Below are 22,500 nucleotides of genomic sequence, written 5' to 3'. Positions count from 1 at the left end.
ATTTTTTTTTTATATATTGCTCATCTCTTCATGCAGATAACACTTGATATACTTGTAGATCATTGTTTTTATATATTTCCTTTAGCTTACTTTCAATATTGTAATATGCGAGTTAGTTTTGATTGTCATCTGACACTTGAAGGTTTCTTTATTGTTTTAATACTTCAGTCTATACACTTTGGCCTGGGGGCCAAATGCGGCCCTCAGACCAATTTTTGTCGGCCCTCCGGCTTCCTGTTAAGTTGGTCCAAACAACAAAAAGTAGTAGTTTTGGCCCTCTGCTCCATATAAGTTTCAAAATGCGGCCCTCGGTGAAAAAAGTTTGGACACCCCTGATTAATATCATCTGATATTCTTTTATCTTGACTAAAATGGCTTCACTCTTTAACATACCAGTGGGTGGGGTCCTTTTTGTAAGTAAATAAAGTTCAGCATACACATTTGAGTAGATTCTGTAGTGAATTGTGATTGCTATCCCAAACTATAATCTAATAAAAGTAGTTTATGAAGGTCGGTGTGGTCAGAACAAATGGACGCGCTACTGAAGTCTAAAAGTCCGTTTACATCAAAATTAGGACCAAACCTGGACTAAACCTGGACCCAAGCCTGGACTAAACCAAGTCTATATCTAGTTCTGAACCAGACAAACCAGGACCAAAGTAGGACAAGCATCAATACACCCTAAATAGCTATATTATAATCCCAACACAATGTAATATGCTAATCAAAAGGTCTTAGACGTTGCTTAGAATTGCCTTATTCATGTTTGACTCCATATTCTTTCAGGAGCACATCTACAAATTGATGAAGAGCGATTCTTACAGCCGTTTCATCCGTTCCAGTGCCTACCAGGAGCTATTACAAGCCAAGAAGAAGGTAACGCTATCAGATTGTCTTTGTTTTTGTACATTCGAGACAACATGCTGTGTGAACTCTTTCTTTCTCACTGAGTAGTTTCTGTACAAACGTAGCGTATTTGTTGCTATTTTGTTTGAATTACCTTCCAGAGTAATCTCTAAACTTTTAAATCTCCCTTGATTCCCACCCACTTGTGAGCAGAGCTTTAGTGGTTGGATGTTTTTGTTTTTGTAGAGTGGACTAACAGCGCGTGGGGGATGAGGATTTGTACGGGGCTTGTAGCAGCAGCGAAGCCACAGAGGCTGTCACAAAATGATGAATTATTTAGAATTATAGAGGATATATTTATGCTTAAGATTGCAGTCCCACATCTTTCGCTCCGTCACGGTGGGAAGATGAGTACATAAGGAATAGCAAGTGGTTTCGGGGAAAATAACAAGCTGCTAAGATCTGATTTTTTTATTTATTTTTTTGTATCTCCAGCTCACAAATAAAACAAGGGGAATGTTTTAACTCTGTAACTCTTTAACACTAACACTTTTATTCTGTTTGTTTCACAGAAAAGTAAGAACCTGTTCTGAAGGTCGCTGCTTCCAGGTGAGTCCTTCCTCCTCCGGCCTTTAGATAATCATTCCATCAATTCTTTATGTTTTGTGACGACCTGTAGGGCTGTGCATGTGTTCAGCGTCGAATTGGGATCGAGCTTCAAATCATTTCTCAGTGGGAATGATCCACTTGGGTCATTTTAATCGAGATGTCCACAATCAGTAAAAGCATGTTGTTTGGAGCAGAATTAAGAGTTTTGAAAATTTATATATTTTTTTTTTTGTCAAATGGCAACAAAAGTCTCTTTTTTATGTTCAGGGAATTGATTTTCAAAGGCTTTTCTTTAATAAGGGAAACAAAGATGGATTCAATATGAATTTTCTGTCATATCAACGAAGGTAGAAGACTAGAACCAATGGATGGATTTGTATGTATTATCTTTCCACTCCCATTGATTGGGATTTATGTGTACCAAAGCAGAATGGAGAAGGTTTTGAGTCAGTTAGTTTGAGATTTGGGAGAGAATTGTGACTTAACTATGTTGTTTAAATGATAATGCACTTTGGGTGGGAAATACTTTTGTTCTAATATCCCAAGATTCAAAATATGGTTTACTATGTAACTTAAAGCCTGATTCAAAGACTAAAGCAACATAAATACAATATAATGTTGTTTTCCGTCTCCCAGGTCAAACCAATAGGATCCATGAGGCTGCCCAATCATGTGCCATCAAGCTTATCTCTCTCTCTCTGTGTGGGACGTGGGGAAGAGAATCGTGTCTTCATGTCTTCATCATGGTCTGTCCATCAGCTGTGGGCCCGCGGGACAGGAGCCGGGCCAGTGTGTGTCTGTCGTCCACGGGATGTTGCATGTCCACCAGGAGGATGCCGCTCCTCCATGTCTCTCCGAACTTTAGATATCTCCAGTATTCTCCTGCAGGCTGCTGATTGGCCCGTAGGGACACGGAGTAATAAAAACTGCCGGAAGAGATGTCATCTGAGGACTTCCGATCCAGCGCTCCCGCTTTCCATCGGAACGCCGGGGTCTTTAAGCCCCTCGTTCTCTTCCAGCTCCAACAGATGATGTCAGAGAGGAAAAAAATAAAAAAAAACTTAGTTAAAAAGAATACTAAATACAAGTCATCACTATACATGATTCAAGGTCACCAATATTTTGTCACGCTATGGGAAGTGTTTTGCAGAATGAATACATGTATACAATATATATACACATATATTATGATTATTCTTATAATTATTTATTGTGCATTTAGTATGCTTTGCATTATTTTCTTTCACTACAATAATTAGCACCTATGATTTTCATTGCACTTGTAAAGTCAGATTTCAAATACAGCAAAGATCCGTCTCCTGTCTCTTATGTAAAACATGACTCTTTGTTATTATCTTGCATTTATTTTTATACCATATTTTAAAAAAACACTTTTACTTACATGTATTATTAAAGTTGCCCCTCTATCTGTTATTGTGGCGTTAGTTGATTTTTTTTCTGACACTGTGTAGATATGAATGTGAACTACACTCATGTGTATTTACTATTCAAGCACTAATTCAAGAAGAGCAAAATCTGTGACTTTTATCTGACTCAAGGTCCAACCAGGATAAATGATCAAGTCAGTAATGATCAAAGTTAAATTCATTCACAGTAGACATAGCAACCCCTGTTTTAGAACGTATACAGTATGTGCAAGAAACTGGGGGATTTTCATTTTTTTTTTATTAGACAAGAGATAGTCTAGTGTGAAATAGGGATGAGACTGGGGAAGGACATGCAGCTAATTGTCAGAGCCGGATTCAAACCCACAGCGCTGGTCCACCAAGCTCTATCCAACATACATTTCTTTAATGAGAAAATAAGAATAAGAAAAAAAGTTCTAAGGGTTCATATGTTCATGTGGCATTCACACGGGCTGTGGTTACCGGCACTCTCAAAATCTTATTATTGTAAGGTTTATGGAGTTGTTTGTTAATTAAAATGAAATGTCAATAGCTAAATCTGGTGTGAGTAAACGGCTTTCTTTCTGATTTTTCATTTTAACGCCAGATAATCATCTGATTTTTGTGTGCATGTGAACATTGCTGAGTTCACTTCCATTATCTACCACTAGAGGGAGATGTACCATCTCCTACCACCTCTGACCAGCCCTGTCCGCCTCAGCAGAGCACAGCAGCAGAAGCTGCAGAAGCTGCAGCACCAGCAGCAGCAGCAGGCGGGTCTCTGATGACAAATACACTTTTGTCATGCGAGTGTGTCATCACTGTCTGCCTCCTTCAAGGGCTTTTTGTATGCACTCTACAGCTTGAGGTTTTCTTGTCTTTTCTGTGAACGCTTCAGCTCTTTTATCCTGCCAAGTGGTCAGCTTTGAAAGATCCACAAAGCTTAAAATTATTATTGTCCTGTGGAATGCTGCATTTTCAAAGTCAATTCTAAATGTGTGGGTGCATGTGGACAGTGATTTATGGTCACACTGACTTAACTGATTCCAAAGCGGGCTTCTTATATCATGGTTTGAATGTAGCGTGGTCTCAATGCCAATAAGAAAAGGGTTTAAAGTGATAAAAAAGCAGACTGTTTTCCAACACAAGCGCCCTGTATTGTCCACGCGCGTCACTCAGACACTTGGAGACTGGGATCGAGAACAAAAGCATTGTCATTTTGATAGGCCCGGTTCCTGATGAATGGGTGGGATGGTGCAGGCTATAAAAAAATATAATAGCAACAAGAGAAGGCAAAGGAGGGACAGAAAGGGGAGAAAGTGAGAGAAGTGAAGCTTGGTTTGATTCACACAATAGCCAGGGCCAATAGGAGCGCGGCCTCCCAGTCTTGAGGAGGGAAGGGGCTGGTAGTTGGCTGCACAATAAGGCAGAACAGTCCAAGCAGTGCGAGCTCCAAAGACTCACAGCAGAGAGAACAATTGTGCTTCTAGTCCAGGACATCAACATATAGGACGCAAAAAAAGTGAGAAAGAAACTCCGAAAATACTGATTTTTGGGAGCTGAAGCACCGAGGAGGAAGGATACTAAGGAGACTACCGATTATGTTGCCATGGAAACCACGACCTGGAAGCGGACGCAAGGACCAGTGAAGGTGGACCGTCATAGCTAAGCACATCCTCGACACGCCACCGTCACAATCAACTGGGAGGTAACTGACTTTTTGGAACTCTCTAGAAAGTTTGGAAAAAGTTAGAAAAATTACTTTTTTCAAACTTTTTTTTTTTTTCAAACAATTGAAAAAGATGTAGTTTTATGTTATGGATTCAAGTGAAAACCAAGATATGACAAGTCTATTCTTATACAAGTGCGCTCTTAAAACATATTTGAATGGTTAAAAATGTTGTGATAAATAAATTCAGATACAATACAGACCAATAATGTCATGTATTCTTCTACTTCACTTCCACCCTACAAAATGTCACTAGAATTACTAACAAAGTCTACTCTTAATATCTCATAATTACATCTAAGTTACTCATAAGATGCATCTTTATTAAATTGTTAGCCGGTAAACTCAGTAACTCGAGTCTGACTGACAGTGAGTCACTGAGAGCGAAGTAAACACAAAGCCATGTAATTCTAACAACAATTGAATAATTGAAGAGATATTTACAATTCCTGCCAGTTGCCAGTTTGTTCCCAGTGGGGCTGAGGAAAAACATAGGCCTTGAAGGTGAGGCGCTGCAGGAGGATAAAGTGTCTACAAAATGACTATAATTAGTGGTGCGATAGTTTAAGGAATTAGCGACGTGAGTGGGTGAATTAGCCGACAATGACAGAGCCGGATTAAGATGTTGCTAAGTTTTTCCAGCAGTAGAACAGGCGACATAATGATGGATGGTCTGGAGTTATGGGTGACTGTTATTGCTGGAGGTGTTTGAAAGAATACTTAAGTTCAAGAGTGGATACTAATAAAAAGTATTGACAATAATATGACAACAATAATTACTGCAAGTCTGAACAGAACATAGTGCTACCAATGAAAAACTATTAACAAAACTGACTGTATAAGGTCCAGTTATCAGGGACTGCTACCACAGCATTCATTTGTACTAATATTAATACTATACTACTTTTAGATATTCAGAAAAATCAGTTTCCTGTTCATCTGATACATTTTTTACTTTTATATACTTCTATCATTTACTGTCCATTATTTTAGGAAACAGAGCTGGTTTGCGTGGGTATTGAACCTCTGATCTTCCGGTGGGTGGGAGCTAGTGTACATATGTATTTTGCCATACTGTGGAACATTCCAGAAAAGTTACATTTACACCTTTAAACCCCGAGTACTTCAACAAAAATAAAAATTGTCTCATTTTTTTTCCCACTCGTTGTTTTTATTGCACTGAAAAACATGTGTCCTTACAGAGTGAACTCTACAAACCTGACTCGTACTTGGCCTGGAGTTGCCTCCTCCTGCTTGTCTCCATGGAAATGTTATTCCTTTGGCTATAATAATCAACATTATGACATAAAACGTATTTGTCTCCATGAAGAATGTTTCAGAAGTATGTTTTTTTGCTATTTTCATGGAAGAATGCAGATGACGTGCCACCTCCAGAAAGTTACACTGTTTAAGTTACAACAGTAATATCTCCAGTGGTTGTCCTACTGTAAACACACTAATGTTCCTCTTGTACTAATATCACAGTCCCTTTAAAGGCACTACAGTTACTATATATGCACTCCTTTTACTATCTTCTAACTCCTTCAATCATTTATGACAGACAATGAAATGCAATACGTGGTTTGTAGTGTATGTTTTGTAAGAACGCATCTAAACTTGAACTGAATGGAGTGATGCGAGTGCAGGTGTATGTGTTCTGCTGCTGCTGTGTGTGGGAACATGTGTGCGAGTGTGCGTGCTGTGAACTGAACGCTGCTTGGAGTTGTGGCGTCTGATCCGCCTTACAGCCCGGCGACTGCACCTCCTTGTACAGGCCCGACTCTGATGTCAAAGAGGATTTAGCACACACAGACACATTACAGTTTCTTAAGACGCTGCGCCATAATCCCCCAACGACAGCCGAACGAGTGTTTGACAGAAGGCTGTACGACATGCTTAACACATGAGGTGCAGGGGGAGCTGGCACTCCAGTGGTCAGTGTTTGTGCGGGATGAAACGGATTTGGAGGTCGTATCTCAGATTCTCGGGAACAGATGATGCCAAAGGTTTATTATTTATTGAAAGTGTTCTAACTACTGTGTTGGCTGAGTCTGCTTCTTATTCTGACGTGAAGTAAACAGCCCAACGTTTGCTTCAGAAGGTTCTATAAATAAGAAGATCTTTATCCTTGGCCCTTAAACATACGTCAGATGCAGAGCCTAATATTTGACCAGAAGGATTTCATTGTAGTGTTTGTTTTGTGTTGTACCTGTGTGGTTTATGTTGTACCTGTGTGGTTTATGTTGTACCTGTGTGGTTTATGTTGTACCTGTGTTTGGTTTATGTTGTACCTGTGTGGTTTATGTTGTACCTGTGTGTGGTTTATGTTGTACCTGTGTGGTTTATGTTGTACCTGTGTGGTTTATGTTGTACCTGTGTGGTTTATGTTGTACCTGTGTGGTTTATGTTGTACCTGTGTGGTTTATGTTGTACCTGTGTGGTTTATGTTGTACCTGTGTGGTCTATGTTGTACCTGTGTGGTTTATGTTGTACCTGTGTGTGGTTTATGTTGTACCTGTGTGGTTTATGTTGTACCTGTGTGGTTTATGTTGTACCTGTGTGGTTTATGTTGTACCTGTGTGGTTTATCTTGTACCTGTGTGTGGTTTATGTTGTACCTGTGTGTGGTTTATGTTGTACCTGTGTGGTTTATGTTGTACCTGTGTGGTTTATGTTGTACCTGTGTGATTTATGTTGTACCTGTGTGGTTTATGTTGTACCTGTATGGTTTATGTTGTACCTGTGTGTGGTTTATGTTGTACCTGTGTGGTTTATGTTGTACCTGTGTGGTTTATGTTGTACCTGTGTGTGGTTTATGTTGTACCTGTGTGGTTCAAGTTGTACCTGTGTGGTTTATGTTGTACCTGTGTGATTTATGTTGTACCTGTGTGGTTTATGTTGTACCTGTGTGGTTTATGTTGTACCTGTGTGTGGTTTATGTTGTACCTGTGTGGTTCAAGTTGTACCTGTGTGGTTTATGTTGTACCTGTGTTTGGTTTATGTTGTACCTGTGTGGTTTATGTTGTACCTGTGTGGTTTATGTTGTACCTGTGTGGTTCAAGTTGTACCTGTGTGTGGTTTATGTTGTACCTGTGTGGTTTATGTTGTACCTGTGTGGTTTATGTTGTACCTGTGTGTGGTTTATGTTGTACCTGTGTGGTTTATGTTGTACCTGTGTGGTTTATGTTGTACCTGTGTGTGGTTTATGTTGTACCTGTGTGTGGTTTATGTTGTACCTGTGTGGTTTATGTTGTACCTGTGTGGTTTATGTTGTACCTGTGTGGTTTATGTTGTACCTGTGTGTGGTTTATGTTGTACCTGTGTGGTTTATGTTGTACCTGTGTAGTTTATGTTGTACCTGTGTGGTTTATGTTGTACCTGTGTGGTTCAAGTTGTACCTGTGTGGTTTATGTTGTACCTGTGTGGTTTATGTTGTACCTGTGTGGTTTATGTTGTACCTGTGTGGTTTATGTTGTACCTGTGTGGTTTATGTTGTACCTGTGTGTGGTTTATGTTGTACCTGTGTAGTTTATGTTGTACCTGTGTGGTTTATGTTGTACCTGTTTGGTTTATGTTGTACCTGTGTGGTTTATGTTGTACCTGTGTGGTTTATGTTGTACCTGTTTGGTTTATGTTGTACCTGTGTGGTTTATGTTGTACCTGTGTGGTTTATGTTGTACCTGTGTAGTTTATGTTGTACCTGTGTGGTTTATGTTGTACCTGTGTGGTTTATGTTGTACCTGTGTGGTTTATCTTGTACCTGTGTGGTTTATGTTGTACCTGTGTGGTTTATGTTGTACCTGTGTGGTTTATGTTGTACCTGTGTGGTTTATGTTGTACCTGTGTGTGGTTTATGTTGTACCTGTTTGGTTTATGTTGTACCTGTGTGGTTTATGTTGTACCTGTGTGGTTTATGTTGTACCTGTTTGGTTTATGTTGTACCTGTGTAGTTTATGTTGTACCTGTGTGGTTTATGTTGTACCTGTTTGGTTTATGTTGTACCTGTGTGGTTTATGTTGTACCTGTGTGGTTTATGTTGTACCTGTTTGGTTTATGTTGTACCTGTGTGGTTTATGTTGTACCTGTGTGGTTTATGTTGTACCTGTGTAGTTTATGTTGTACCTGTGTGGTTTATCTTGTACCTGTGTGGTTTATGTTGTACCTGTGTGGTTTATGTTGTACCTGTGTGGTTTATGTTGTACCTGTGTGGTTTATGTTGTATATATTTAAATTTAAGTGGGATGACTATGTGAAAAATGCCTTATAAATCTCAATAGGACAATAGGACAGTGATGTGGAGCAACGACTCTACTCCAAGCTCTTCACAGTACACACTGAGTCACACTACCAGTCCCAAGCCTGGATAAATGTACTAAAACGTATCACCCAAATGCCACTGCGCAATGGATCATAGTAAAACATCTCGTCTTAGCTGAAACTGAGGTTCAAATTTCTAAACTTTGTCCTTTTGCGTTTCTCTGCTTATAAAGAGCGTGTTTTGGCATCTTTCTTACCGTCATCAATTCCCTCCAATACTTTTATTTGATCAGCGCTGTCAATAATCTTAAAGTCTCAGTGCTGCTAATCTAAACCGAATTTACACGTCTATCTGAACACTTTACCGTGTCCCACAGTGGCCCTTTAAGTGCAAAGGACTTTTAGTAAACCACCGCTTTGGGATTATCACCTGATCTGAACCCTTGCTCCATCAAGGCATCTCTAATTACCCTTCATCCTCAACTGCAGCGCTTTGTGTCGGCGACAGTCAACTTTACATTCTTGCCGGTACTTTACTGCTGCTATCTGGTGCCGCTATAGTCATTATCAAGATGGATTGTGTGTTGTGACAAATGGCTGTCCCGGAGAGCCTTGGGGAGCCTCAGGTCTTGGCCATGTTGTTGGCACTGAACCCCACCCTGCCCTTGGTCGCTTAAACTGTTAATGAGCCAACCGTATAGTTTGGGAAAATGCAATCCGCAAATACAGATAATGACATGGTTTCTTCTGGTGTAATTGGTCTGCAGTGAAAACATTTGATTTAGTCCTTTTCCTCCCTGTATCCTTCCTATGTGTGCGTGTGGTCATGTACATAATGTGAGTGTATGCTGGGGCTGGAGCTACACGCTGAATTAAATGTGGTTCGGCTGTAATTAAGTGCACTTACAGGTCTGTGTGTGAGACTTTGTGACTCACCGATAATTGAGGCATCAGGTTTTGTTTGTTTTAACCTGCCTTTGATGGAGACGTGCTGGGAAGACATTTCACATGGCTTAGACTAGTGTATACACACGTATGGGGAGATGTAAGGGAAATGGCTCTGTAGCACTTTGGAATAACAACACACTGTGGAGCAGTTAATGTGTAATTAACATAGTTTAAATGAAGAAAAGTATACAGTGTTACAACTGATGATGTGTCGTTTTGTCATTGTTATTTTAGTCAAGAATTGAATCATTCAATATGTTGTCTAAATTCCATTAAGTTAAATAATAATGTACATTTAACGCAAACATTTCATTCCATTGTCATACCAGCACTCTTTTGAAAACTATAAATCCCAATTAACTGCAAGACACTTTTGATGATCACAGCCAAGAAGTGCATAGATAATGGACCAAACAAATGTGAGTGTCTCAATTCAAAATGTGCCATTTCTCATAATTAACATTTCTCCATATTATTTGAGTCAAGTTTTTAGTAACCTAAAAACGCATTAAAAGGTATAGTTCATTAAGTGGATTTCTTTCTCTCTCTTTCTCTCTCTCTCTCTTTCAATCGCTTTCTCTCTTTTTTCTCTCTTTTCTTTACAATATAGCATAAAACACATACTTTGAGGACGTACAACTACTGTAGGTGGCGGTAAATGCACCTTTTCAGTTGACTGCCAACCGCCATTAAAAGTAACACAACAACAACAACAACAAAGTGGATTTTATTTGACTCATTAATCATTATTTGTTCGTAAGCCTCAACTGTTGAAATAATTTTCTGTATCAATTTAACAAAAACATGTTTCATAGTTTTAAGAACTCGACTCCATTGACACATTTCATTCCCTTGTCGCACCAGAGAGCTTTTGAAAACGATACACAATAACTAAATGCGTCCTTGGGTAAGACACTTAAATCTTTGATGATCACAGGCATGTGTTTGTCATCAAGTTTGAATGAGAAGTGAAGAGATAATGGACAAAATGCCAAACAAGTTGAAATGTCTCGTGCTAATCTATTATCATTGTGAACATTTTGGCCGGGTAGACATGTAACTGGATTGGCCACAGTCAGTCACATATTATTAGTGCTATAGTTTTGTCCAGCATTCCAACTTTTCAATGTGTCAGTAAATCATGATTTGTACAGAGATTTTATCGCTGGAAAAAGAAACTAAAGCTTAGGTTTCCACTATCATTATCATTGTTTGAAAATGGAACAATTGGTACTCATGCAAAAAACTGACATGGGGCATAAAACATGGGATTGTGCAAAACATAACACAACCATTTCCCACTGATAATAACAGTTGTTTTCTTGCTCAGCACTTACTGGTATGGGTGATTTCATTAGAGGTCTGAATTTTGGAACCGAGGTCTGCTCCAAATCGCCCGAGCGTTTCCCTCAAGTATTTGTGGTTGTGCTGAAACATAACAGTCTGTTGGTGGACGGTATTAGTGAGAGCGGGTCCGGTGTTCCTAAAAACCACCGTCTCCTTCCGTCTACGAGATGACGCGGTGATTAGTGCGTTTGTCGACCAAAGATGGACAGATCCTACGGCAAATGAAGACAGATGGAGAGGAATAAAGATGAAAAACTGACAAGGGGAAAGATACATACAGGCTTTAGGCTCCCAGTGGGTCATCAGCGGACTATCATTACCCAAAACCTCACTATCTCCCAACCCTAACCGCTAACCTCCAACAAACTCAGCTGCCCCCCTCTCGTTTCCCAAAAAAACCTCAGGGCAAAGATGGATGAGAGAAGGCTTGGCAGAAGGCACTAGGAGCTTGCTTAGGCTGAGAAGAGAGGAGGAGAGGGGCTATCCATAGGCCATCTATCATGTGCTTATATACACAATCAGTCAAGTCTTCCCTGGAGGGTCCCAAAGGCAGGCCCAACATGGTGCTTCCTCCCCTCCAAGACATCCACAGAGAAGGCACCAAAAGAAAACAGCGGACAGAAGCAAAATATGTTCTCCTAGAGGAAGAAAGACAAATGGGAATGTGCGGAGCTGGGTAAGGAGTGTAGGAGATGTAGTGGGGTCGCGACCTCGTGAGGCAGGGGGCGGTTGGAGAGGGTCAGGTTTTAGTTATGCTATCCTCAGCCAGTGTGTGTGTGTGTGTGTGTGTGTGTGTGTGTGTGTGTGTGTGTGTGCGTGCGTGCGTGTGTGTGTGTGTAAGGAGGCATGTCAGAAACGTTAAAGTGGTGGTCAGGCATGTTCCATTCTGATTGTTAGTTCAAGGGTCGCCTGTGTTTTTTCGAGCAGAGAGAAATAGGATTGATTTCGGACTGATCAGTTGGTTTGATGGCCAGGCCAGACGGACAAAACCAGAAATTAAAGACGAAAAGAACTACACCATTTTGTATGATGTCAGCAGTGTGGGCTGTGTAGTAGATTTGTTAGGATTGGTCCACCCGGGGTTGGACAAGGGAGATGATAAAAGGAGGAGTTGGTTGATGATGTTGCTGCTGCTGCTGCTGCTGCTGAAATGGAGATGGGGAGAAGGATTGGAGCCTGTGCCTGAAACATAGCAGGTTGATAGAGAGAGGAGAAATACAAATAGCTTGAGAAGTGATGGGTTGAGAGGTAAAGATGGCCGCATGATACAGATAGATGAGTGTAGAAAAACGCACCGCTCTATATTATTCTCAGATTTAAAAAAAAAACATATTTCTCTGTTTGTGTGTGATATCCAGCCACAAAACCTGAGCCACCACAGTGTTGGGCTCAAGGGCAGAAACAGTGCTAAACAAAGTGGATTAGGATAAAGTGGTTTGTTCCGTGTCAGACAGAGTTGCAGGTTGAGGAAGAAAGAGAACAGACACATTTGCACAGCAAAGAGGTGAAGCCAATGGCCTTGAGGCACTCTGCTTCTCTGTCAGATTGTCTTGATGTCATGCAATGCTTGTCAGGAGTAACATCTGCTGAAAAGATGCTTGAGTGATGGTCAAATATGTGCTGGCAGAAACACTGAAGGCTCGCTCAGACCCACTGACGCTCGCAGAATGCTGAGAAATCACTTGTGTGCATCTCTGTGGACACAAAGGCTGTGGCTTTCATGGTCACTCCGGGTCATTAGCAGTTCACTTTGCTCTATCACTAAAGACTGTGGATTGGACTGTGGAGGGGCACTGTACACCCCTCGCTCCCCCTAATAACATGCAGATGGCCCTCTAATGCCTGTTTACATATCTGTGGCATAGTTCATGACTAAAGTAAGCAAAGCCCTAATTATTTTACCCGGCGACGGGACCAATAAAATCAACTTCCTCTTCTCGTTATGGCTGTTTAAATGTATCCTTTGATGGCAGGTTCTGTTTATTTTTGAAGGAGTTGCGTAGCTGAGAGGAAAGCAAATAGAGGTAATGACACAGAGATGCTGACAAATGAAGGCCCTGCTGATGCATTCATTTCCTCATGATGCCTGTGAGGCTGCAGACTGAGCACAGCTACATGCAGAACAAACATGATATGGAATGATAATGATATGTTTGGGTTAATAATAATTTATGTCTCACAAAGGCAGTTTGAGTGAAATATGTTAGTGCAAATACAAGTTCATTCTTTAAAACGGTGATGTTTTCTCTTTCAGAATGCTGTGGAGAATCACTCTTCCTGTCCTGCTAGCGGGGTTTCTCTGCATCACCGCAGAGAGCAGAAAGCCCCGTCCACAAGGCTCTATCCCCTCCCCTTACAAGAGCAAAGGGAACCTGTCGTCAGAGCGCCATCGTCTGCTCCAGAAGAAGCCTGAGGTGCTGTCCTCCAGCAGAGAGGCCCTGGTGGTGACAGAGAGGAGGTACCTGCGCAGGGACTGGTGTAAGACCCAGCCTTTGAGGCAGACCATCACTGAGGAGGGCTGCCTGAGCCGCACAGTGGTCAACCGCTTCTGCTACGGCCAGTGCAACTCCTTCTACATCCCCCGGCACATGGGCCCCAGCTCTGGCTCAGGCTCCGGGAGGAAGCACCACAACAAACTGCAGGAGCCCTTCCAGTCGTGCTCCTTCTGCAGGCCCCAGCGCATCACACAGCTCACAGTGCAGCTGGACTGTCCCGACCTGCAGCCGCCTTTCAGGCACCGCAAAATCCAGCGGGTCAAGCAGTGTCGCTGCATGTCTGTGGAGGTCAGCAGCCACGGCAAACTCTGAGAGACAGACGCTGCAACACAGACTATGACTTTATGTGGCAATGAACACAGTATACCATGAACTAGAGGGCTGAACTGTGCTGCACTCTCTGACCCTCAGTGAGAACGTGAAGAAACTGGTGTTGTACAAATGTACAGACTGATTCTATAAAGATGAGCTGTTGCACTTGTAAGCTGAAACCTCAGTGCTTTTCAGTGGTTGCTTTGAATTATAAAGTGTGACATTATGTACAGTTGTCATGAGATTACAAAGTAGCAACCACCTTTAATTTGAAGACTTCTGCCATTATTTTCCTTGAGCAAATGGCCAATTATAATGTTTTTGAAACAATAAAATCATATTTTTGTATGAATAATGAAGAGATATAAAGTCCCATGTCTGGTGCCTGTTGCTGGTGAAAGTGGAGGTGCAATGGCATGTAGTTTATACAGTACAAATATTTGATATGTGAGTGTATAAATATGTATGTAAAATATATTAAATCTATCTCATATACTACAATATGTATTTGACGTGCCCTGATTCTAACAAACCATGCATCAAAAAGATTTTGAATAAAATGTACTTTTAATATATAATATTTAACAATATTTAAATTGTGTCAAATCTGGGCTGTATTGCACAAGAAGGTCACAGAAGGTTCAGAATATGTGGGTTTGTACAAGCAAGCATGAGATAAAGACTGCATAGAAACATTTGTAATGTAAGCATCACATTATGATTTATCAAATCTTACAACACTTTAGGCAAGCAGAAATAGTCACCGGAGAGGAACATACTTGGTCAAACTCCCCTGTCAGCACAAACGTCCAATGATTAGACTGGATGTAGGTCCCATAGGTGCATACTGTCCTTCAGACGAATGGCTGCGTAATAAGGCACTTAACGTATGGCTCTGTGTGATCTATTCTTACCACATCACAATATTTCAGGCGGCTGTGCTTCTCTTCCTCACAGATATAAACGTACGACTCACTAAAATAGCTCTGTGTAAAATACTGGAGAACGCTTGTGGAGCCAGTTTGATCGGCGCATGACTTTAATAAATCCTGTCAGCTTAACGGCCTCCTACGATGGGCATATTTCATTGGAATTACAGGGGCGCTATCAAAGAACATTGAAACGAGCACACTTTTTCACTTCAGTATCAACATTAGATCCACTTTGGACTCGCTCACAATAAACAGCGGCTCTAAATCAATTGAAAACAAACACTTGGGGTAAATAAATGTTGTCAAATTGACGTATGGCTCGTGTCAAGATTGTCTAAACAGTGCAAGTGCGAAAGGATGTTTGATGATGATTTTCCACCTTCCTGCGTCAGATCTTCTGGCCCAACTTGGCTTTCTACGAGAGAAACAAAGCAACACATCTGGATTATTTAGAGTGCTGGTAAAAATGGCAAAGAGAAGCCAGGTGGTGGTAATGTGGAATGGATCTCCAGGGTTACGAGACAATTTGCATCAAGGGAGACATAAAGGCTGAACAGGTAGTGGTGGAAATGGGATTTTGAAATGACGGCCATAAAAAAAGCAGAACGTACTATTCCAGTTGCATGTTTGGGTTTCACGTTGTAGGAAGCCTTCTCTTTGGCCTGTTTGAAGCTTTCCTCAGCCATTTTAACCCTGGAAAAAGGACATTTACTTTAATATATATATTTTTAAACAGAAGGAAATAAATGACTATTTGGTTACAATGCACAAAGACCAGTCCTGTGTCATTAAATAACAGAAAGTGAAGGCGTTTAATGAAGTCACCCCTCTACACTATTGCGTTGGTGCATTTTAGATTTAAATAATGTAAAAATCAAAGAAAACAGGAAGACAGGAGGAAATTCCAATAACAGTGATAGGAAGATTACTTGTCGCAGAACACAGAATACCTGCTGATTTGTCCTGTACTGTTACATTGTTAGGACTGTGTATGTATGTGTACAAAGACTGCAGTGGATAACAACTTTTTACTGTTTGTTATGCATTAATTTATCATTAATTAGAGAGGAGAAAAAATGCACATACACACTATAACAGCGGCATTTGTGGCCCGCCGCCCGTAAAACCGCCACAAGTCGGCCCCGACCAAACGGAGAAAAAGACAAAATAAGGTTGTTGTTTTTTTCAAATGTGTGATTTTAGTTTTTTTGGCAGAATGTGCAAGTTGAAGTTATGAAGGTTCAGATAACACTATTGGTTGTCTTAGAAGTATACATTAAGCTGTTAAAAATGGGTAGTTTTCGGGTCTTTGTTCTCTATTCTTCATGCTAATACTGTGTAGACTGAAACCTAAATTACATGAACAAATAACGTCCTGTATACTTTTGATTTTCTCTACATTGAATAACACCAAATTAACTGTTCTGGAATACAGTTAATCACAATTAATGTTCTGAATGTTTTTTTTTGGTACAGCTACACTTTTTATTGTTATTTTGTACAGATATTCAGTGAGTTCCCAACACTGTCCAATAATCAACATGACCTGTGCTAATTCTGACAGTTCAAGCACATCAACATAAACAACGTGACAAATGACCGTTTTGAGCAGCCTTATGTACAGGTTGATCCAGATATATGCATTTTCCAACATTATTTTTAGTATAGAATGATAATGAATGATGATTTATTTAGTTACAGGACAGTGCTTGTTAACCACGGACCACAGATTGAGAAGCACCGATAATGTGATTTCTGATCACTTTCATTGCGACCTTGTCTTCATCCATCACAAACCACATGCACTGCTTCACCAGAGGGTTATTAAGTTTATGTTTTCACTTTTTGACATTTTGCCCACAAATACATATCCTTATTCCATCTTTATTTGGCATAATTCCCCAATTATTGCTTTGTTGGTAGAACAAATCTTATCTTCGCCATGATCAGTTCCCCATAAGCGCATGTGTGGTTCTGATTAACGGGGTGAGGACTCACTTAGCCTCTTTCCCGTCATGAATGTGTATGAAGTCGATAGAATCTACTGCACAACAACATGTACTGTAAATTATGAATGGTTAAGGATATTGTGCCCCGGGACAGAATGTAAATGTTGCTCGATTTGCAACGCTTTGAAATAAATAAAATAACTAATTTCCCCATAAACACAGTTGGCACTATAAGGTATGGGCTTGATACAGATATGGATTTTTCTCTGGGGCTGTTGCACTTTAAAAAAAAGTTTTGATACATCTGATCATTGAACAGTTTGTCCTTTTTCCTCATTCTGTCCTTCAGTTTGAATACGTTTTGGTACATACAAAAGTGCAACGTTTGTCTTGAGTTATTAGACATGTAAATGCAAAAGAAGACAACAATATTATGCGTCTGGGGCGAGGGAAGTCTGGGAGTCTCTGCTTAGACCGTGCTCTGGACTCAGACAAACATGGATGTATAACTTTTCAATATATCATTTTCCAAGTCAACATTTTAACGTCAGACTTTTGTTACCTACTAAACATATTGCAACCTGTTTTGGGGATTGAACGGGAAATGTTGCTGTTATCTTTGGGTGTTCTGGCGTATGTGAGACAGTAAGTGCAAATACTGACTTCTGTTTTTGCTGAAACAGAGATTTTGGTACAACAGCAGCGTATTAAAATTCACCCATGTTTTGTCTGGGCGTGCAGGACTGTGCTCACCTCTCCTGTAACATCAGCTTGTTGTGCCTCTTCCAGTGCTCTTTGAAATCGGAGGAGAACTCGTGCCAAACGGAGAAGAAGGTGTTGGGGGAGACCTCCTTCTCTCCTGCTTTGGGCTTGACTGAGAACGACACACTGAGCTCCAGGAAACTGCGGACACACACGTTTCAAAACCTCTGTTATTGTGAAACCGACCCAGTGACTGTTAATCTCGGTGTAATGTGCCTATTTCTGCTTTAGTGGCTCAGAATTGTAAGTGCAAGGCTGAGATGACTGAGCTCACAGATTAACAGGAACATGAATAACACTTTTGTCCATCCCTTATATAGCGCTGCAATTTGTGATGTTTATCCATAAGTGTGTATAATAAAACAGGAAATAAGACATACAAGTCGAGCGCACGGCACGGTGTCACGAGCGCAAGGGTTAAATGTGGCGGCCATTTGCAGTGGATCAATAGAGAGACAGCTTTGGTCGGCCTGTGTTTGGAGTGTGCTGTAGGAACGCATTCTTTGGTGGCAGTAACAGAAGCCCGGAGCCGGAGCTGTCTACTTTCTCTGGGCTTGGATAAACAAGGCAGACACCGCACTAGGGGCCTCTCATCAGCTCAGAGCACTGGCACCACGCGACGCTCCTCCCTGTGTAACAAGAGGAACCGCCAGCACTAAATATTGACAAAACAGCTGGATTGGGTTTCAGCACTGTAGCGCCAATAATATCCGACCATCTTGCTTCGCTTCCAGGCAACTTCACAACTAAATTGTCACTTTTACAGCTGAAGAGTGAAGATTTTTTTTTTGTTTTTTAAGTATTCCTGATTTCAATTTCTGAAACATGATTTTTTTTAATGTTTCAAAAAGAAGACACAAATTTAAAGTCAGATGTTATTGTGTCATGTTCCAGCAACTATGGCTTTTGATTCACACACACTCTGATTTAACTCAGTGATTCACTTTGGGAACAATATATTTGTTTAATCGCCTATAAAATCAGTTTGTTGATGTAATAACGTTGGGGAGACATGCGCTCGAAAGTATTTAAATTGAAACGACTCTACCAGCAAGCACCTTAAATCTGAAAAAGCTCATGGAGGAGTCACCCATCACAATGTCACTTTGGACTCTTTAGTTAAACCCCCGAGACCTAGACATGAGTAAATCCCACAGACATTTTTCAGGTGGTGAAGACAAGTGTTTTCAAACAAAGACTCACATCTTCTGAGTGTCTGCCAGCTGCTTTTCCTGCGTCTCCAGCTCTGTTTTGGCTGTGAAAGGAAGCGAGAGATTGATTAAAAGAAAGAACGCTTGTATCAGTAAATATAGGATTAAAATATTTCCTGTAGCGTTAGGCGCAAGTGTCTTTCACCTCCAGTGCAACATGTATATACAAGAGGATTCCACGTGTCACCATTACTTAAGCAGCAGTCATCCTCTAGGTCATCGCCGTGCCACCCGGTTATTGAGTGTCGGATCGTCCCGCTCTTGCACAACTGACAAATGAGTCCAGCAGATCGTAACACAAGTGCTTCTTTGTGCAGACGCAACATCCAATGGAGACGGATGACTGTGTGTTTGTGCACTTAAGAGCGTGTGTGTGTGTGTGTGTGTGTGTGTGTGTGTGTGTGTGTGTGTGCGTGTGTGTGTGTGTGTATGTGTATGTGTGTGTGTGTGTGTGTGTGTGTGTGTGTGTGCGTGTGCGTGTGTGTGTAAAAGAAACAGTGCAGATTATCACTAACACTATCACACATTTTCACTGTTATAAATTACGACAGTTTTTTATTTCATTGATAAAATTGTCAGATTTTTTGTCTTTCAATCCATCAGAAATATCTTGAGGGAAATTTGAACTGTTTGGATAGAAATTGAATGGATTAAAATGCAGAAATATCACCGTGAACCCGTTTAGAGGATTACAAATAAAGTCAATTTGACAATGTTTCAGATCACATGGAAATACTGGTTGCTGGGGAAACTGTGGCTGCCAGTTGGCCCACCTTTATCCTGAGTTTTGTTTCTTAGTGTTCAAAAATAGTGGACCGCAGATTGTCTTCGGCATTGGCTTCCCACTGGACTTCAGAACCGTGTCAATTTTGCGTACATAAGAAGCCTATTTTTATTTTTATCCCATAGCAGATTTAAATTGTTTTTCTTTTCATATTGTTCATCGTTTTATGTTGCACCGAATCACCAAAGCAAGTTCCTATGTTTGTGAATTCTAAACCTTAAATTAAACCCATTAAACATTTCTGATTCAGATGTATTTGTGCCTCTAAACTCCTGCCACAATAAACAGATAAATTCTTGCAACAGAAAATCAAGCCATTATGAAAAATGTATGAGATAAAAATTGAACCAACGATCGATTTGGAAGTGGAAGAAATTGACAGAATTTAGACGAATTGGAGCAAATATTCCAGACTACATACTCAGGACTGTACATGGATGTGCCAGTTATGCTTGTATGTTTATCTCTGTGTCTTGTGGTATTTGTCTTTGTTGAAAATGAAATGAAAATAAATAACACATTTAAACGTTCCATATCTCATCCACCATTTGGCATGAGCAGTACAGTTACTTCTGTGCGTGTCTCATATTCTCTGCGTTCCTCTTCTACCCATCATACACTGCTTTTAGGTGATGCATCGTACATTTCCTTTGAAACGATCACATGGTACGTGCTTCACTCACCTGTCACATGATAAAACTGACCTCTGACTTCCTCATCGATTTCCAAGACACACACGACAGTGGATGGAGGAAAGAATCTTTCCTGGCACAGACGCGTGTTCCTCTCTTATCCCGGGAATATCTGGTTGCTACGTGTAATTGAAGCCAGAGCCACATCTGAAGCTCTGAGTGGAGCCCATGGGGAGCAGTGCTGTGCTTCACCATTCCACTGCATTAAATCACCCTGTATCTCAGCCTCGTCTGTCCTGCTGACAGCTCATCAACGCACGATGACAAATCAGTCAATGAGGCACAGAGCTATTGATGGAATATTTAATTGTTGTCGAGGGGAATGCATTTGTTTATCTTCTACATATTATTCCTATTGTCCAGGTCACGGAGCAGCAGCATTTTGGGAGGGACAAAACAAAGACGTGCTGGAAATCTCAGTTCCAGGTAATTACGAGGCAATTTAAGTTGACTAATTAACTCAGCAATTGTAGAAAGTAGAATTCTGAATATCTTATAATGGTTGTCGGTTTGATCCCCAGCCCTGTGCAGTCATTGTGTTCTTGAGCACTTCTTCATCTGCCTTGTCTTCAGCGTACGATGGGAATGATGCACGTTCAAAAATATTTGACATAAACAGTCCATAAATCCCATTATTCATTCAGTCATGTCTAATACAGAACCCCATCACTGTATGTGCGTTTTCCTACGAGATACAAAGAAGTGTAGTCAGCAACTGGGCCTTTGAGTCTCCCGGATTCCCAATGTTTTTCCCCTTACTAACAAGAACCATTACAGTGAAGTCCAGCAAACAGGAGTAGAGAGAGTGCAACCTGACTGTGACTAATCTTGGTGTCCATCACACACAGATTATCACATGGTCACTGGTCACCTGAAGTGCACAGCCTCCTTCAAAGGCATGAGAGCATGTGAATCTGTGAGGCAGACTAGACCAAACAGCCCTTTTCCAACAAATCTGTTCCCACTGTTATTCTGTGGTTAGTTTCATGGTCAGAACATAAACAAACGCGGTTTCCACTGTGGAGCCAGAGACAGTTTAACCCTGTGCTTGTTGGAAATGACAGAAATAACAAAAATACAACTTGTTGCTGTTGTTCTTTTGCATCACCGCAGAAGAGGAACCCCAAAAATCCTGTCTGGAGCCTTCAAAATCGCACTGAAGGAGGAAAAACAAGCTCATCAAAGAAATGAACTATAACTAAATATGCAAATACCAGAGAAGCCTTTGTCCACAGACTTCCTTTAGCACAAAGACATATGATCTGTATTACACTCATTTGAATACAAAAGCAATAGAGAGTGGCCTTTGTGCCCGCTCCTTCAGAGAGATTCGTCACAGTGGAGTGGATGGAGTCGAGGTTACATTCAAAGCTATATTGAGTATGACAGTTAGCTGGTTAACAAGCACTAACTTGGACAGTGAGATACAACATGCTAATAGTGTTTGGGTTAGAGGCATAAAAGCAGAACTGTATGACATCTGGGCCATTGGGGGTCATTAGGCACACGTATCCGTCCAACTCCTGTGTGTCCTCAGACTGATAGTAAAACTGGACTCAAGATCAGTAGCTGCTGATGTGTGAAGGTGAAGCTCCAAGCTAAACATTTATTGTACAAATATATTCCGCATGTCAACAGCAGAGCTCGCTTAATGGCCGACTGTTGCTGTTATGCGTTTTGCAATGTTTGAGCATGATAACGAGACTTTATTCACAGGACCACTTTTAATCAATGACTTACTCTACTTACTGTAAGGTGAGTGAGTCATTGGACGACTGGTACAGCTCCAGAACTGCACTACAGAAGACGTGTGGTGTCATACTACAACACTTACTGGATAACTGGATCATTCTAATATGCAAAATGGGACCCCGACCTACCGCATGACGGGCAACGGCCAATCCTTCTGCGCTGAACTCCCACTCCTGAGATATATGCTGATTCGATTGAATAAGCTCACTTCATCGACAGACTTGTTTTTGTTTTTAAATCGTTTTTAAGTCTGTTGTATCTCTGTTGCTTCACTTCTCCTCGCAAACATCCAAGATTCCCACATATGTTTATTCAGCGTGGCTTGAGTGTGGCAGTGTGGTCCTAAGAGCGCTAAAAGAAGCTGTTTACGTCATGTGTTTCATGTATGTCCCGACCAAATAAATATTAAATTAATAACATTAAATTAAGTATTTTGGTTGATTTAATGTTATTTAATTTAGGAGAAGACC

The 22,500-nt window shown here is 40.8% G+C and overlaps 3 protein-coding genes across 3 annotated transcripts in view; 2 read left to right on the top strand and 1 right to left on the bottom strand.

Moving 5' to 3' along the window:
• rgs7a (regulator of G protein signaling 7a) overlaps positions 1–2,772 on the top strand; it is a 78,641-nt gene extending 75,869 nt beyond the window's left edge. Inside the window, exons 16-18 of the mRNA XM_072436723.1 lie at positions 787–876; positions 1,419–1,455; positions 2,092–2,772. Coding sequence (XP_072292824.1) covers positions 787–876; positions 1,419–1,439 — 111 coding nt within the window. The 3' untranslated portion in view covers positions 1,440–1,455; positions 2,092–2,772. The remainder of the gene's footprint in view (positions 1–786; positions 877–1,418; positions 1,456–2,091) is intronic.
• Positions 2,773–3,856: 1,084 nt separating this feature from the next.
• grem2a (gremlin 2, DAN family BMP antagonist a) lies at positions 3,857–14,488 on the top strand. Its single transcript, XM_072436487.1, has 2 exons — positions 3,857–4,569; positions 13,396–14,488. Exon 2 carries the CDS (start codon positions 13,397–13,399, stop codon positions 13,946–13,948), a length of 552 nt encoding a protein of 183 aa, XP_072292588.1. The 5' UTR covers positions 3,857–4,569; position 13,396; the 3' UTR covers positions 13,949–14,488.
• A 155-nt stretch (positions 14,489–14,643) lies between these two features.
• fmn2a (formin 2a) overlaps positions 14,644–22,500 on the bottom strand; it is a 45,610-nt gene continuing 37,753 nt past the window's right edge. Inside the window, exons 14-17 of the mRNA XM_072436486.1 lie at positions 18,795–18,846; positions 17,583–17,732; positions 15,492–15,573; positions 14,644–15,295 (exon numbers count right to left, since the gene is read on the bottom strand). Of these exons, the coding sequence (XP_072292587.1) occupies positions 15,269–15,295; positions 15,492–15,573; positions 17,583–17,732; positions 18,795–18,846 (311 nt within the window). The 3' untranslated portion in view covers positions 14,644–15,268. The remainder of the gene's footprint in view (positions 15,296–15,491; positions 15,574–17,582; positions 17,733–18,794; positions 18,847–22,500) is intronic.

The sequence above is a fragment of the Eucyclogobius newberryi genome, unplaced genomic scaffold (genome assembly GCF_026437365.1).
Source record: "Eucyclogobius newberryi isolate DKJ021-1_F unplaced genomic scaffold, fEucNew1.0.hap1 SCAF_8, whole genome shotgun sequence".
NCBI classification, from domain to species: Eukaryota; Metazoa; Chordata; class Actinopteri; order Gobiiformes; family Gobiidae; genus Eucyclogobius; species Eucyclogobius newberryi.
Note: the sequence above shows the minus strand (reverse complement) of the source record. Positions and strands in the feature narration are given on the sequence as shown.

Bases quoted from the DNA above. Each gene is read 5' to 3' on its own strand.
- grem2a (XM_072436487.1), top strand. From the start codon at position 13,397: ATGCTGTGGAGAATCACTCTTCCTGTCCTGCTAGCGGGGTTTCTCTGC.